This window comes from Colobus angolensis, unplaced genomic scaffold (genome assembly GCF_000951035.1).
Source record: "Colobus angolensis palliatus isolate OR3802 unplaced genomic scaffold, Cang.pa_1.0 Scaffold14, whole genome shotgun sequence".
NCBI lineage: Eukaryota > Metazoa > Chordata > Mammalia > Primates > Cercopithecidae > Colobus > Colobus angolensis.
Genome location: NW_012114488.1, coordinates 936,630 through 954,329, shown reverse-complemented (window position 1 = coordinate 954,329; position 17,700 = coordinate 936,630). Strand labels below are relative to the sequence as shown.

The 17,700-nt window shown below is 38.7% G+C and overlaps 1 protein-coding gene across 1 annotated transcript in view; it reads left to right on the top strand.

The window, feature by feature from the left end:
- The window catches only part of PCM1 (pericentriolar material 1), a 107,326-nt gene that overhangs the window by 73,704 nt on the left and 15,922 nt on the right, over positions 1-17,700 (top strand). Inside the window, exons 31-35 of the mRNA XM_011934867.1 lie at positions 10,905-11,051; positions 14,003-14,200; positions 15,064-15,123; positions 15,675-15,804; positions 16,102-16,262. Coding sequence (XP_011790257.1) covers positions 10,905-11,051; positions 14,003-14,200; positions 15,064-15,123; positions 15,675-15,804; positions 16,102-16,262 — 696 coding nt within the window. The remainder of the gene's footprint in view (positions 1-10,904; positions 11,052-14,002; positions 14,201-15,063; positions 15,124-15,674; positions 15,805-16,101; positions 16,263-17,700) is intronic.

The following is a 17,700-nucleotide window of genomic DNA, read 5'->3' as shown; positions in this document are numbered from 1 at the left end:
CCAGGATGGTCTTGATCTCCTGACCTCGTGATCCGCCCGTCTCGGCCTCCCAAAGTGCTGGGATTACAGGCTTGAGCCACCGCGCCCGGCCTTCTATCAGTTCTTTTAAGGTCTTCTATGCATTGATTATTCTAGTTATCCATTCATCCATTCTTTTTTCAAGGTGTTTAGTTTCTTTGCGCTGGTTACATAGTTCCTCCTTTAGCTCTGAGAAGTTTGATTGATTGAAACCTTCTTCTGTCGACTTGTCAAAGTCATTCTCTGTCCAGCTTTGTTTCATTGCTGGCAATGAGCTGCATTCCTTTGGAGGGGGAGATGCGCTCTGATTTTTTGAATTTCCAGCTTTTCTGCCCTGCTTTTTCCCCATCTTTGTGGTTTTATCTGCCTTTGGTCTTTGATGATGGTGATGTACTGATGGGTTTTTGGTGTGGGTGTCCTTTCTGTTTGTTAGTTTTCCTTCTAACAGTTAGGACCCTCAGCTGTAGGTCTGTTGGCGTTTGCTTGAGGTCTACTCCAGAGCCTGTTTGCCTGAGTGTCAGCAGCAGAGGCTGCAGACGATAGAATATTGCTGAACAGTGAGTGTTGCTGTCTGATTGTTGCCCTGGAAGCTTCATCTCAGGGGTGTACCCTGCCATGTGAGGTGTGAGGTGTCGGTCTGCACCTAGTGGGGGATGTCTCCCAGTTAGGCTACTCAGGGGTCAGGGACCCACTTGAGCAGGCAGTCTGTCTGTTCTCAGATCTCAACCTCCGTGCTGGGAGATCCACTGCTGTCTTCAAAGCTGTCAGACAGGGGCATTTACCTCTGCCAAGGTTTCTGCTGCTTTTTGTTTAGCTATGCCCTGTCCCCAGAGGAGAAGTCTACAGAGGCAGGCCGGCCTCCTTGAACTGCGATGGGCTCCACCTAATTTGAGCTTCCTGGTGGCTTTGTTTACCTACTTAAGCCTCAGCAATGGCGGGCGCCCCTCCCCCAGCCTCACTGCCGCCTTGCAGTTAGATCTCAGACTGCTGTGCTAGCAATGAGGGAGGCTCTGTGGGCGTGGGATCCTCTGGGCCAGGTGTGGGATATAATCTCCTGGTGTGCCATTTGTTAAGACCCTAGATAAAGTGCAGTATTCTGGTGGGAGTTACCCGATTTTCCAGGTGTTGTGTGTCTCAATTTTCTTTGGCTAGGAAAAGGAATTCACTTATCCCTTGCGCTTCCCAGGTGAGGCGATGCCTCGCCCTGCTTCAGCTCTCGCTGGTCGGGCTGCACCCACAGACCAGGACCAACTGTCCGACATGCCCTAGTGAGATGAACCTGGTACCTCAATTGAAAATGCAGAAATCACCCGTCTTCTGTGTTGCTCACGCTGGGAGCTGGAGGCTGGAGCTGTTCCTATTCCGAGACATTTTAAGAATATTGATTTTTCCAATCCATGAACATGGAATATCTTTCCATTTTTGTGTCTTTTAAAATTTCTTTCATCAGTGTTTTATAGTTTTCATTGTAGAGATCTTTCACTTATTTGGTTAATTCTTAGATATTTAATTTTATTTGTGTCTGTTGTAAATGAGATTACTGTTGGCATATGGAAATGCTACTGATTTTTGTGTGTTGACTTTATATGCTGCAACTTCACTGAATTTGTTGATCGGTTCTAATAGTATTCTTGTGGAGTCTTTAGGCTTTTCCAAGTATAAGATTATATATATCATAAACAAACAAGGATAATTTGATTCTTCCTTTCCAATTTGGATTCCCTTTCTTTCTTTCTCTTATCTGATTACTCTAGCTAGGACTTGCAGGACTATGTTGAAAAACAGTGGTGAAAGGGGGCATCCCTATTGTGTTCCAGATCATAAAGGAATGGGTTTTAGTTTTTACCCATTTTGTATGATACTAGCTGTGGGTCTGTTGTATATGGCTTCTAGTATGTTGAGGTATGTTTCTTCTATACCCAGTTTTTTGAGGGCTTTTTTCAGGAAAGGATGTTGAATTTTATCAAATGGTTATTCAGCATCAGTTAAAATGATCATACGGGTTTTGTCCTTCATTCTGTTGATAAGATATATTACACTGATTGATTTACCTGTGTTGAACCATCCTTGCATCCCTGGGATAAATCCCACTTGATCATGATGGATCGTCTTTTTAATGTATTGTTGAATTCCGAGGTATTGGTTGTAATGTCTCCTTTTTCATCTCTGATATTATTTGGGTTTTTTATCTTTTATTTCTTAGTCTGTTTAATGGTTTGCCAATTTTATGTATCTTTTAAAATACCAGCTGTTTTTTTCATTGCCCTTTTGTGTTTTCTTCATTTCAATTTCATTTATTTCTGCTTTGATCTTTATTATTTCTTCTATTTTGGGTTTGGTTTGCTCAGGCTTTTCTTGTTTTTTAACATGCATTATTGTTTTCATGTCTGTTACATATATTCTTTTGGATTTGAGGTTACCATGAGGATAGCAAATACTGTCTTATAACCCAGTATTTTAAACTGATGATAACACTGACTGCATAAACAAACAAGCTAACAAAATGAAAACTCATGTAAATGTTAACTTTGTTCCCCTGCTTTTTAACTTTTTGTTGTTTCTCTTTATATCTTATTGTACTATGTCTTGAAAAGTTGTTGTAGTACTATTTTTGATTGGTTTTATATTGATAATATATATTTTATATTGATATATGTGTATTTGATTTTATATTGATCATCATTTTGTCTTTCCACTTGAGTAGTTTACACACCACAATTACAGTGTTATAATATTCTGTGTACTTTCTATTACCGGTGAGTTTTGTACCTTCACATGATATCTTATTGCTCATTAATGTCTTCTTTTAGATGGAAAGAAGGTATTTAGTATTTAGTATTTCTTGTCAGACAAGTCTGGTGTTGATGAAATCCCTCAGCTTTTGTCTGGGAAGGTATTTCTCCTTCATGTTTGAAGGATATTTTTTCTGGATATACTATTCTAGGGTAAAAGTTTTCTTCCTTCAGCACTTGAAATATGTCATGACACTGTCTCCTGACCTGTAAGGATTCTAGTGACAACTCTACTGTCAGATATAGTGGAACCCTGTTATATGTTGTTTCTTTTCTCTTGCAGCTTTTAAGGACCTTTATCCTTGATGTTTGGGAGTTTGATTATTAAATGCCATGAGATAGTCTTATTTGAATTAAACTATCTTGGTTTTCTGTAACCTTCTTGTACTTGAACGTTGTTAAGCTTTCTACCTCTGTCTCTCTCTACCCCCTCTTTAAGGCCAATAACTTAGATTTGTCCTATTGAGGTTATTTTCCAGATCCTGTAGGTGTGCTTTATTGTTTTTTATTTTTTTTCTTTTATCTCCTCAAATTGTGTTTTCAAAGAGCCTATCTTCAAGCTAATTATTTAGCTTGATCAATTCTATTAAGAGATTGATGCATTCCTTAGTATGTCAGTTGCGTTTTTCAGCTCTGGAATTTCTGCTTGATTCTTTTAAATTATTTCAATCTGTTTAATAAATTTATCTATGAATACAGAATTCTGAATTCCCAGCCAGGTGCTATGGCTCACACCTGTGATCCCAGCACTTTGGGAGGCCGAGGCGGGTGATTACTTGAGGTCAGGAATTTGAGAGCAGCCTGGTCAACACAGTGAAACCCCGCCTCTACCACAACATACAAAAAAAAAAAAAAAAATAGCTGGACATGGTGGTGCGCACCTAATAATGATGGCTACTCGGGAGGCTGAGGCAGGAGAATCGCTTGAACCCGGGAGGTGGAGGTTGCAGTGAGCCAAGCTCGTGCCGCTGCACTCTAGCCTGGGTGACAGAGCAAGGCTCCGTCTGAAAAAAAAAAAAAAATTCTGAATTCCCTTCCTGTGTTATCTTGAATTTCTTTGAATTTCCTCAAAACAGCTATTTTGAATTCTCTGTCTGAAAGGTCACATCTCTCTGTTTCTCCAGGATTGGCCACTAGTGCCTTATTTGGTCCCTTTGTTGAGGTCCTGATTTTCTGTATGACCTTGATGCTTGTGGATGTTTGTCGGTGTCTGGGCATTGAGAGTTAGATATTTTTTGTAGGCCTCACTGTCTGGGCTTGTTTGTGCCATTCTTCTTGGGAAAGCTTTCCAGATATTCAAAGGGACTTGGGTCCCAAGCCCAAAAACACTGTGGTTTTTGCAGACTCGTAGAGCTAGTGTACCACTTTGGTGATTTTTGGATAAGATCCAGAATAATTCTCAGAATTACCAGGCGGAAACTTTTGTTCTCTTCCTTTTTTTTTTTCTCAAATAAATGGAATCTCTATTATGAAATGCCTGGAGCTGGAGATGGGGTGATGGAGGCACCTCTTTGGTGACTACCCCTGGGACTATGCTGGGTCATACCTAAAGCCAGCACAGCACAGCACAGCACAGCACTGGGGCTTGCTCAAGACCCTCTGTAACTGCTACCTGGCTACCGCCTAAATTCGCTCAAGGCCCTAGGGCTCCTACCATTAGCAGGTGGGTGGGGAAGCCAGCGGGTTTGTGTCTTTCCCTTCAGGGCAGTGAGTTCCCCCAGGTCCCCATCGGGTCCACAGATACCGTCCTTGAGCTTAGACATCTACCTGGTATTCTGTCCTACTATGGCTAAGCTGGCCTTAAAGCCACAAGACAAAGTCCTTCCCACTCTTACCTCTGCTTTCTATAGGCAGAGGACCCTCTCCTGGTGGCTGCCACCACCACCACCGGCCCATGAGTTCTGCTAAGATTCATTTAAAGCCCAAGAGCTTTTTAGTCAGCTTGTGGTGAATGCTGCCAGGCCTGGGACTCACCCTTCAGGGCAGTGGGCTCTCCTCTGGCCCAGGGCAGGTGCCAAGTTCTTGAATTGTGGATCCCAAGAGCCTGCCTGGTGCTCTACCCCACTGTGATTGCACTGGTACGTAAGGTGCCAAAGTCCCCTTTTTCCTCTCTTTTTCTCAAGCAGAAGGAATCTTTCACCATAGCCACCACAGCTCAGTATACGTTGGGCCTCACCTGAAGCCAGAACATCTCTGGAGTCTCACCCAAGGACCGTGGCATACTACATGGGTGTCACTGTCAGTTATTCAAGGTCCAAAGCCTCTTTAGTCAGCAGGTTAAGATTAAGCCAAGATTAAGCCTTCCATGACTGGGTCCTTCCCTTTAAGGCAGTGGATTTCCTTTTGGGCCAGAGTGTGTCTAAAAATGTCATCTTGGAGCTAGGGCCTGAAATGGGGACCTCACGACTCTGCCTCTGTCCTGCTGTAGCTGGAGCTGACCTGGTATGCAAGATGCAACCAAAGTCCTTTGTATTCCTTCCTCTCGTCTCCTCAAGCAGAAGGAGTCACTTGCACTGCTGCAGTCAGTGCTGCCTGGGGTTGGGGGAGGGGTGGCGTCAGCAATTCAAGACAGTCTTTCCTACCCTTTTCAGCGCCCCTTTCAGCAATACGAAGTTAAAAGCAGGTACCATCATTGCTCACCTGGTTTTTAGTCTTACAATGGCGCTTTTTCTGGTGTGGAGTTGTTAAAATCTGGTGTTCCAAAGGGGAAGATGATTGGTAGAGGCTTCTGTTCTGCCGTCTTGCTCCACCCCTGTCTTTTTTTTTTAATGGTTCCACAACATTCCTTCCAAAATATTTATAAAATGCCCTGCTTAATGCCAGCTTTGGCAGACCTAGCAGTGAACAAGGCCTTTGCTCTCATGGAGCTTGCATGCTAGAGTGGGAATACAGACTGCAGTAACAGAAGTAAATATAAGACATTGAAGTAACTGTATATCAGGTAGTGATACGGGCCAGGCACATAATTAAAATTTGGCAATATGATGGTATCTGTTTTATATTGGATAATCAGGGAATGCTTCTAATGAGGGAACATTTAAGCAGAGACATGACTAAGGAGCCAGTGTAAACCAGGATCATTCCAGACAGAGTGCAATGGCCTTAAGGTAGGAATTAGCTTCACATGTTGAAGGAAGTAGAGGGAAAGCCTATATGGTTGGAGGATATTTGTATGAGACTAAGTTGAAAGGGAGGCAAGGGCTAATTGTATAAAATATTACAGGCCATGATTAGAAGTTTGGACTTTGCTCAGAGTTTGAAGTTTTAAGCAGGAGAGAAACTAAGTCTGCTTTGTTTTTAGAAAATTGATTATAAGGGGGTCAGGAGTGCAGTGAGACCAGAAGAGAAATGTTAGCGGCTTAGATATGGGTGGTGTAAAGAAATACATAATTGGGATATAGTTAGGAAATCAGTAGGTCCTACTAATGGTTAGAATGTCGGGAGATAGAGAAAACTGGGAGGAAATACGATTTACTGAAATGAAGAAGGCTTGGGAGAAGGGGGAGATGAAGAGTTCTTTTTTGGTCGGGGGGCAGTGGTTTGAAACAGAGGCTTACTCTATCACCCAGGCTGGAATGCAGTGGCACGATCTCGGCTCACTGCAACCTCTGCCTCCTTGGTTTAAGTGATTCTCCTGCCTCAGCCTCCCAAGTAGCTGGGACTACAGGTGCGTGCCACCATGCCCGGCTTATTTTTGTATTTTTAGTAGAGATGGTGTTTCCCTATGTTGACCACGCTGGCCTTGAACTTCTGACCTGAAGTGATGCACCCGCCTGGGCCTCCCAAAGTGCTGGGATTATAGGCTCGAGCCACCGTGCCAGCCCAGAGTTTTATTTTGGACTTTAAAATTGAACTGTGTTTTAGACAACCATAGAGCAGTCAAGTAGTCATTTGGTTACTCAGTGAATTCCAGGCACAGCTGGAGATAGACATAAGGTAGTTTATAGCATGTAGCTGCTGCCTAAAGCCAGGTCATTTGATGTGAGAATAGACAGGGGCCTTCAACTGTTATGTGGGACCAGGTGAGTCAGCATTTGTAAGTTGTACAAAAGCAGAGCCAGAGTTGACCAAGAAGGACTGCAAGGAGTTAGTTATGTTGATGGCTACTAGGAGGTCAAGTAGTCATAGAATACAATTTTCTATTAATTAATTTTTCAGTCCCTATTGTTAAATATTTGTGTTTATTCTGGTTTCTTTTCCACTATTATAAACACTTCTTCAATGATTGAGGATAATCTGTTTACTTTTGTTTCTTTAGAAACAATTTTTAGACATAAAATTTTTAATTCAAAGGTCATAAACGTTTTTAAAGCTTTTGAGACATGTTAAATTGTCCTTCAGAGAAACTAACCAGTTTATATTTCCATCAACGTTGAAAGTATCAGACTGGTAAGCAGCACTATTAATTTTATTTAATAACATTGATCAGGGCAGATGGAGACATGTGCAACAAATGGAATAGGAAGACAGGACTTCTTTCTGAGATGGCACTCATTACAGTCTAATTTAAAATGGAAATTTTAACAATTAGAAGTGAAAAGTAATTGTTTTCTTTTCATCCAGATATGGTAAGCTACAAAATACATTGCCACTGGGCTAGTTTCTTATAACGTACTCATACTTCTCTTGGTAAGATATGTACCACAGAGAATTGCTTTCAGTGTGCTTATATTTCTTCCCTCAGCAGAAGTAATTGCTTTTTTTGAAATGTTTTGAGAGAAGAGAGATCTTTGAGAAAGCACCTGTAGAAACTGCTTTCTCTGAAGATACAGCAGAGGATCTGACTTTACAACTGAGAGGAAAAAGTCAGCTGATAGTGTCCAGATTATTCCATCTAAAAACAGAAACACTTAGCCTTGTTCTGGGCAATTGCAACAGTTCCTAAATGGCCTTACTGTCCTTTTGCTGCTGCTTCTAACCTCTCAACCCTCCTAGCAGAGTTGTTAGCACTTCTAAGGCCTTGGCACTTGCTAATAATACCTCTACCTGGATTGCTCTTCCTTCAGATACCTACCTACATGGCTTGTTCTCTTGAACTCCTCAAGTGTTTGGTCAAATGTTAACTGTTGCTGAGTAAACCTCTCCCTTATCCTTTACCTGCTTTCCTTTACCTCCATAGTGCTTGCACGCCACCTTTCACCTATGTAATATTTGTCTGCCTCTCCATACTAAAATATAAGATCCATGACGTCTGAGATGTTGATCTCTTTTGGTCACTGTCCGAAAATAATAACTGCATATCGTAGACACTCAGTAAACATGAATGAATTAGTAAATGACTGGACTCTTCAACCCTCAGCTGTAGTTGAGCTCTTTAGACTCTGTAAGTGTGAAAACAGCTGACCCATAGGATGAAGACCAGGTTCAGTATCACTCATAAAACCTTTTACAGCATGGTCTGGTCTCTTAAACCTTGTGTCCTACTTGACATTATTGAAAAAGGCACATCGCCCACATTGTGTCCCTTACCGAGAATGACCTTCTCCTCTTCCTCTGTCAGTTTCTCCTGTTTTTCAGGAGCCAGCGCAAATGTTGTTGCATGTGTTTACAGGCAGAATTCCTTCCTCTCTTCACTGTTCCTGAGATACTGGGTTCATGCTTTCATTATAGCACTTATGACAAAGGATCATAATTACTTGTATCTCCTCCCTAGAATAGTATCTCATAGTACCTACAGCCAAGAAGTACTTAAGATACTGGATAAAAAGAATTTGAGGGATAAGGCATAAATATATCAGTTTTACCAACTGTTCTGTGAATTTATTTCCTGTTACTTATAAATCTATGAATATATTTACCTTCCATAAAAGAATATACTTATAAATTTAAAGAATGTAGATTTTTTAAATAGATTTTTATCTCAGAGTTTGAAACCATTGCAAGTGAATTGATTTAAACTTTAATAAATACTTGTAAACATGTCTTTCAAAAACTAAATTAGGTATAATTGTAGTAATATTTATTTGATATATACAGTTATTTTATAAGGGTTAAAAAAACTGATTTATCTTTATGCTTAGGGAGTATAGCCTTCAGTTAGGAAATTGATTGTTTTTACTATTTTGTGTCTGATTTGATGGAAAAATTATGTAAGTTACATATTATCTGCTCAGAAACTGTTACACAATGTCTAAGATGTTAGGAAATTAATGATATTTTAGCAGGCTAAATTCGCTAGCGACACTCATTTAATAGGTTTTCCACTTGACCTTTTAAGCGCTACTGGCATTTCTAGAGTTACCTAAAACACAAGACTTATCTTGTTACCTTGTTTAAAATCTAAATTGTTCCTCCTCACTTTACCTGTATAGCCCTGATTTAAGTGATTTCGTTTCATGAGGAAAGGAAATAATAAATAATTAAGCATTTCAACAAGTTTCTGAGGCCAGTAAACAGAGTAGAACTAATAATCTGATTTTAACTATTTATGATGTCTCATTTCACTTCAAATCTTGACTTTTTTTGTAGGACTGTAGAACTTCTTTGTTAATTATGCCCAGGCAGCATTATACCCAGTCACCTGAGTTAGACTTCTTGACTCTCTTTATGCCATTACTAGTGAGTCAAAAATGTATTCTTCTCCTTAGGGTCATCAGTTTCACTTCACTTTCTTCTTTCCAGTAGCATAACCTAAATTCATGTTCTTACCTTTTGCTTAGACTACTTGTCGTAATAGGCATGAAGTAGGCATGAAGTGCATTTTTACTAAGCCATATCCTACCCAAACTCCTTAGTCTTCAAGCGGCTTCACCGCTGGATCTCGTGTGCTTTCCTGCTGGATCTGGTGTGCTTTCCCGCTCTAGCTACTCTCCATCTAGGTACATTCACTTCACATTATTCAGCATTTCCCGTATCTACTTTTAGTTTTTCACATATTAGCCATTTGTACAAGTTGTCTTATCTATCCAAGATGTAAAATACTTTCACTCTTTTCTGCCTGGCTGAAATATTTCTTCAGAAGTATTTGTTGTTGTCTCCAATATGCTCCTACAGCTCCTTAGAGCACCTGGTGGGTGCTTTTAAAAAATACTTATTCATTAAGTAATGTCTCCTGTGAGCCACTGTATTTTGTGATAAATGAGAATCCCTGCAGTTAAAAAAGTGTTATCTACCAGACAGCACAGAGCTTATAGTGATTATTTATGTACATATATGACTCCTGCACTAGTATTTGACTCTCTGAAGACAGGCACAGTTTTTTGGTTTTTTTTTAGTCACCTGTCTTGACACATACATTATTTTAAATGAGCTTAAGTCTGAGAAGGGACCTTGAACATCATCTAGTTTGGCTCCCTTATTTTGTCAGTTTTATGGGGTGGGGAGAAAACTGAACTGAGAAAGGTTATAGGATTTGCTTAAATGGATTTAGAAGAAGAAGAAGGATTAGAACCTTGAGATTACTTGATATGGATGGTTTATGGGGTTGACCTCAGAAACTTAACCGTGATTCATATTATTTTGTAGCTCACACCTGCTTCTTAAGGAAGTTTAAGAAGAGACACTTCACTGAAGTGATTTGTTAAGAAAGTACCAAGGGGGTGATGTTAACCTTCAAGACATTTCAGAATGTCGGAAGATATCTTTAGTTGTCGAAGTGGTGTAGGGAGGAGGTGTTACTGGCATCTAGTGGGTAGAGGCCAGGTTGATGCTAAATATCCTGCAATGCACAGGATGTCAGTAATGCGAAGGTTGAGAAACCCTGAGTTAGAAAATAATAGGGAATTGGGTAGAAGGTGAGTATGCTTGTAAGAGTATTTGAAATTAACTGAAAACAGAAAGATTGGCAAAATGGAAGCTGTAGCATGAATAGTTCTCCTTAAGGTGTAGAAAGGTACAGAAAGGAAGTAGTGAAAAGTACTGGATCAGCCAGTTCTTTTACTGGCTATCATCTGCTTTCATGGGTCAAAATTGCCAAACCTCTCAATGTGTATGAATAAAGTAGGAGTTTGGCTTTTCTTATGAATGAATATTTCTAAACGGGTATCTGAAAATTGAGGAGCATCTGTGCAAGAAAATTAAAAATTAACATTTTATATTATATGGATTGATTTTCTTTTTTTAAACAATAGGTAAGTTTATATTCTAACCAACTAGGATTTTTCTCAGGAGCACATGGATGAAGTATGCTCCTCGCAGCTTTTAACTTCAGTAAGGCGCATGGTTTTGACCCTTACCCAGCAAAATGATGAGAGCAAAGAATTTGTAAAGTTCTTTCATAAACAACTTGGAAGTATATTACAGGTAAGAGTTTATACTTGTATGATTTAGCAATATGTACTATGTGGTAAGGTTTTTTTCGGGGGCGGGGGCGCAGTGAGACATTTTCTTGCATTGTACAATTTATGCAGGTGGACATCCATTCTAGCATCCATTTGGGATGATGTTTCAGTACTTTTTAGGTTGTCACTTGGTTAAAATAATATTGTATTATTAGGCCCTGTTTGTATCTTCATTTAATTTGGTCATGTCTAAGGCATATCTCTTACAAGCTTTTATTGGTTTGGTTTATCTTCTCAATGAAAACGTTTTTAGTTTGAAATGTTTAGAAAGTATTCTGTGACTGTTTCTAAAATAATTGGCTAAAGTAATTTGACTAATCTGGGAAATTTCAGAAGTCAGAGACCAGCTGGTTGTAGAGACTTTTTAGGCTGTATCAGTACGCTTAAATTATAGTAAGTCAGTAACTGGGGGAGAATTTGCCTACTAGGAGACATTTAGCAGTGTCTGCACACATTTTGTTTATCACAGCAAGTAGTGTGAAGAAGGTAGGGAGGGCTGAGAGGAGGACAGGTACTGGCAACTAATGGGTAGAGACCAGGAAGAATCTTGATAAACATTTGACAGTACACGGGACAGTCCCCCACAACAAAGTATTATCTGGTCCTAAATGTCAGTAGGGCCAAGGTTGAGAAATCCCATGTTAGTGTTAATAAAATTACCTTGTTTGTTCCTTATGACAAACATCTTTATGTTTACCTGAGTATTTTCCCATTGAGACAGTTCAGTGATATGTATGTTTACTCTACATTAGGTGACACATTTTTCTTTTCATCTTTATTACAAATTTTTCTAATGAAACTTTGCCTTGTTTCTTATTTCTGTGTTTAAACTGGTTTTAGATAATTGGTATTAACTTTTTCCTTGGGCTTGATGCAAATTTATATCGCTGTAATTTTCCATTTTGTTAGTATAAAGACTAAAGTATAAATTGTCCTGGCCCCATTGGTACTAATTAGTAATTAGTACTAATAGATAATTTTTAAGGACTATAAGACATCAGTGGTGTTGTGCATTGTAGGAAACTATTTTAGAATAACACTAAAAGATAAATAATCATTTAAATATTTTTTATCAAGATCCATGTAGCCCTTCCTCAGTTTTGCCTTCTGTGATAATTGTGGGTAGATCCCAAAGCATTAATTTGGAAATAAGATTTTTTTCTCAGTCTGACGTTTGACTGCTTTTCTTTCATCCCATTCTTGATTTTTCCACAAGAGGACATACATGAAGAATAAAAGTTAATTTATATTAAATACTGCCCAGAGTCTTGAAAAATTTTTATGAGCTAGAGCTTAAATTACCATCTTCTACATTTTTCCTTCTGAAACCCGTTCAGGATTTTTTTTTTCCCACAAAGCACCCAGCATCTGTACGTTTTTACCATAATTTTACTAGATAAGATAGTCTTTTGGTGGGAGAGAGGGTTAGGCATTGAACATCATAGTTGTTTGCCTGTTTGCTAAATAGTGTAGTCCATATTTTTAGAAAGAAAAAGAGGAGTGGTTTTACTAAGAGTATACTTATTTGAAGATTCTCAACCTAAAATAATCAAAAGGGTCAGAATCTACTTTAAAGAGACTTGATTCAAGCTCAGTATGTGAGGGATAGCTGCCTGGGAAGCACAGATTCCAAAGAATAGACATATTCCAAAGAATAGACATCAGAAGTTTGGGATCATTTATATCGGGTCCCCAACCCCCAGGCTGGTGAGCAGCAGGCGAGTGAGCAAAGCTTCGTCTGTATTTACAGTTGCCCATTATGGCTGTCATTACCGCCTGAGCTCCACCTCCTGTCAGATCAGCAGCAGCATTAGATTCTCATAGGAGAGTGAACCCTTCTGTGAACTGCACATGTGAGGGATCTAGGTTACATGCTCCTTATGGGAATCTAATTCCTGACCTGTCACTGTCTCCCATCACCCCCAGATGAGACCATCTAGTTGCAGGAAAATAAGCTCAGGGCTCCCACTGATTCTACATTATGGTGAGTTGTATAGTTATTTCACTATATGTTACAGTGTAATAAAGGGCATAATCAATGTAATGTGCTTGAATCATTCCAAAACCTTCCCCCAACCTATGTTTGAGGGAAACATTGTCTTCTGTGAAACCAGGTCCTGGTGCCAGAAAGGTTGGGGACTGCTAATTTATCTGGAGAGAGTTTAGGGAAGCTTAACAGAATTTCAGCGTCTTTCTATATAAGGCTTAATGCATAGTAAAGGAGGCAGTTAATCTGTAACAAAGATCAGTGGTTAGAAGGCAGGAGATCTGGTCTCTGATGTCTCCTAGTCATTTACAGAACAAGAACAATGAGGAAGAGAGGTAATGTATTGTCTAAGAAGGAGAAATCACTAACGTTCAAGTTGCCAGGGCTTAACTTCCTCCTTGACATAATATAAATGTAGAGGGTCTTGAAATCCTGTTTTCTTTTACATGATCCTGTATATCAACTTGAATAGAACTTAAGTTTACTTTTGAAGAAAACTTTAAATTAGAATGGTTGGCTTAAGTAAAGAAGCTTTAAAAGTATACTAATGGTACATTTAGAGGTGGAAGATTTTGTCTTTTCCTTTTATAGCACTTACACATCTACTACAGCAATAAATAGTATCTCCTGTACTGTCAGGGAGCTTTCTGGTATCAGAAATCCCTGTCTGAATACATTTGTGCCCAGCAGTTACATCAAATAGTGACTAAATATAGATGACCATATATGTCCTTCCCTTGCGTATACTCTTTAAGCAGGACTAACAACATTCCTACTTAGTAATATAGCAGTATTCTTTACTAATACTAACCTATCTTTCCTTAGTAATCATAAACATTAGTTTTAAGTTTTTCAGTACTTAAAAGTAATAATATTCTATAATTGAAGTTCACTATCTTTAAATTATTTGGTTTATGTTTAAATAGGATTCACTGGCAAAATTTGCTGGCAGAAAACTGAAAGACTGTGGAGAGGATCTTCTTGTAGAGATATCTGAAGTGTTGTTCAATGAATTAGCTTTCTTTAAGCTTATGCAAGATTTGGATAATAATAGTATAACTGTTAAACAGAGATGCAAAAGGAAAATAGAAGCAGCTGGAGTGATACAGTCTTACGCCAAAGAGGTAAATAACATTCATTTTGATTTTAGGCTAATTGGCACATAAATACAGTTCTTAATCATTATTATTAACTAAAATCATATTTTACCTCAGCAAAAGTAGTTGTTTTTAATCACACTATAAGTCATTACATATGCTAGTCACTTGTGGTATTTGAGGAGAAACAGCAGTTGCTCAAGGTCAGGAATGCAGACAGAAATTGATGTTAAATGTACATTGTCAGATAATTGTCAGATAACCAGTTCACATTACTGTCCTGTATTCGGGTCTCAAAAGAGGAGAGGAGGACTGGGATCTGGTCCTGGGCCAGAGCCGGCTGCCTGCCATGGCTGTTATCAATCCTTGTATATTCTTGGAGAGTATGCATTACCCAGAGGTCACTCCCAGTTAACACAAATGCTTATTAGTTAGGGCTTTGGTTTTACATCCCTGTAGTTTGTTCTACCTTGTCAAATTAATTTTGATCATGTGAGATTGGATGACTGTTCTGCCTCCACTTGAGGCATACCAGGAAGCCTTTTCCCTAGTTTTCCTGACCCTCTTTTATGAGAAGGAAACAAGCCGAGACCCAAATAGAAATAGACGGCTCTTCTTCCTTACAATCTAAAGTAGACGAAATCAGGCTATCCATTTCACACTTTTCATGATATTTATTTTCTGGATATAAATAAATTTTAGACATTGCTAAGAGCTTGAAGAAAATAAAAGCGTGATACTGTAATAAATGATTAGAAAGTAATACAGGACAGGCTCAGGTCTATAATCCCAGTATTCTATAATCCCAGTACTAGACATGAGAACTGCTAAATATGTAAGTATGTATCTAAGTATGTTGCTAAATTCTGTGTAATTGATTTGTTTTAAAGGCCAAAAGGATTCTTGAAGATCATGGCTCACCTGCTGGAGAGATTGATGATGAAGACAAAGTATGTGCTAATTAATTTTTGCCTAAAAATATGACCGGGTACAGTGTCTCATGCCTGTAATCCCAGCCCTTTGGGATGCCAAGGCGGGTGGATCACGAGGCCAGGAGTTCAAGACCAGGCTGGCCAACAGGTTAAAGCCTGTCCCTGCTAAAAATAAAAAAATTAGCCAGATGTAGTGGTGCGCACTGGTAGTTGCAGCTACTCAGGAGGCTGAGGCAGGAAAATTGCTTGAACCCAGGAGGTAGACGTGGTATTGAGCCGAGATCATGCCACTGCATTCCAGCCTGGGCAACAGAGTAAGACTCTGCCTCAAAAAGAAAAAAAAAAGCCTAAAAATAATGCTTTTGAAACAATATAAAAGTATTTTAACAGCTTTTACCTTAATGTTTGAAAGCAGACTTTATCATCACATCAAATGACCTTTTTTCTGACAGATTTTTTTGTTTAATGGTTCTTTGTATTTTATGATCATTATTAATATGATAGACTTACTATATAGCTTTTACACATGTACTTCAAGGAATTAATCACTCAAATATATTTGTGTCTAGGACAAGGATGAAACTGAAACAGTTAAGCAGACTCAAACATCTGAGGTGTATGATGGTCCCAAAAATATAAGATCGGATATTTCTGATCAAGAGGAAGATGAAGAAAGTGAAGGATGTCCAGTGTCTATTAGTAAGTTTAAAGGCTCTGTACTATCTTTATATTTTAGTTTTTTGTAGGTCATTTATTGGAACAGTTTGGTGGAGTGTAACAAGTATAGAATTAAGTGTCAAGGAACTCTGATTTTGAATTTCACTGTGACCCTGAATTATCCGGCCTTTCTGCACTGTATGTTTTCTAATACATACTGTTTGAAGATTTCAGATATTGTATATAAAGCATCTGTGCCATGCAGGAATGCAATAAATGGTAGCTGTTATTAAGATTATGTGCTGAAATCTACTAAAAATTGTGTATTAATCAACTTAGATTTATCTAAAGCTGAAACTCAGGCTTTAACTAATTATGGAAGTGGAGAAGATGAAAATGAGGAGGAAGAAATGGAAGAATTTGAAGAAGGCCCCGTGGATGTCCAGACTTCCCTTCAGGCTAACACTGAAGCTACCGAAGAAAATGAACATGATGAACAGGTATTCCCATCAGCCTTATTTTAACTACTCAAAGTAGATCCTTCTAAAATTTTAGCTTTCATGAATGGAAGCCTGATTAATATGCTTATTAAAAGCTGAAATACCAGGGTTTTTTTTTATAATTGTTTTTTAGAGACAGGGTCTTGCTCAGTCTTCTGGGCTAGTGTGCAGTGGTGTAATTGTAGCTCACTGCTCATATCCTCAAACTCCTGAGCTCAAGCGATCCTCCCACCTCAGCCTCCCCCCAAAATTCTGGGATTACAGACGTGAGCCACCACACCCATCCAATAGTTTATACATTTTAAATTATACACTGTTTTTAGTGGTGTGATTAAATCTCACACTGGCCCACTCCTTCCTGTTTGGTTTGTGAGTCATTCCGTTGTCCAACATGTCCACACTGTGTATACTACCTGCTTGTTAATCACTTAATAGCCATCTAGGGTAAGCAGATAGATTTGTAGTATCACAGTGTTCAAACAACCCTTATTAATGGCCCCAAAGCACAAGAGAATTGTTCTGTTATTGGTTATTGTTAATCTCTCACTGTGCTCAATTTATAAATTAAACTTTATCATAGATAAGTATGTATGGGGAAAAACAGTATAAATGGGGTTTGGTACTATCCACAGTTTTGGAACATACATTCTGTGGATGAAGGGGTACTTTTTTATATGTTATTTTCCTCCCTAGTCTAGATCTTTTCCTCTGGAGTTTGACATTTTACTGTGATGTGTCTTATTGGGGTCTTTTTTCATTATTTGCAGTGGATACTCAGTGATTGTTTTCAACTTGGTAAATTTTTAAATTGTCTTTATTACTGCCACACCATTTTCTCTTTTCTCTCCCTCTGTAATTAATATTATCAGATATTATTAGTAGTCATGGATTAATCTTTTAATTTTCTCCTCTTTTCGTTATCTTTTGGTTTTACCTTGAGAGATTTTCTTTAACACTTGGATGAAATTATTTTTATTTCAGCTGTCATATTTTTAACTTCTAAACAGTTTTTTTTTCTGATTATTACTTTTTTGTAGTGCCCTGTTATTTCACAGAAGCATTATCTTCTGTTTTCAAATGTCTGCTGAACCTTGCTTGTTTATATTAAATAATGATATACCAAAAAGCAAATTAAGGCTCTTTTGGGCTTCACTGTAGGTAGGGCATTGGGGGAGACAGCCAGCATATTCCTAGAAACTTCTAAATGTCACTATCTATTGGTCTTTTCTTTGAGATGGTTTAGATTCTCCAAATTAGGATCCTTCACTGTCCTTCTGCCTGGAGTATATAAGCTTAGCTGCTGGTATTCTGAAGCTAGATTGGGAATGGGGCTGAGGTCCCACCGTTAAACAGGCATGCACTAGGTTATTCTGTTTTCAGTATTCTATTTAGGTTGGTGCAGAAGTAATTGTGGTTTTGGTCGTTTTTTTCAATAGCA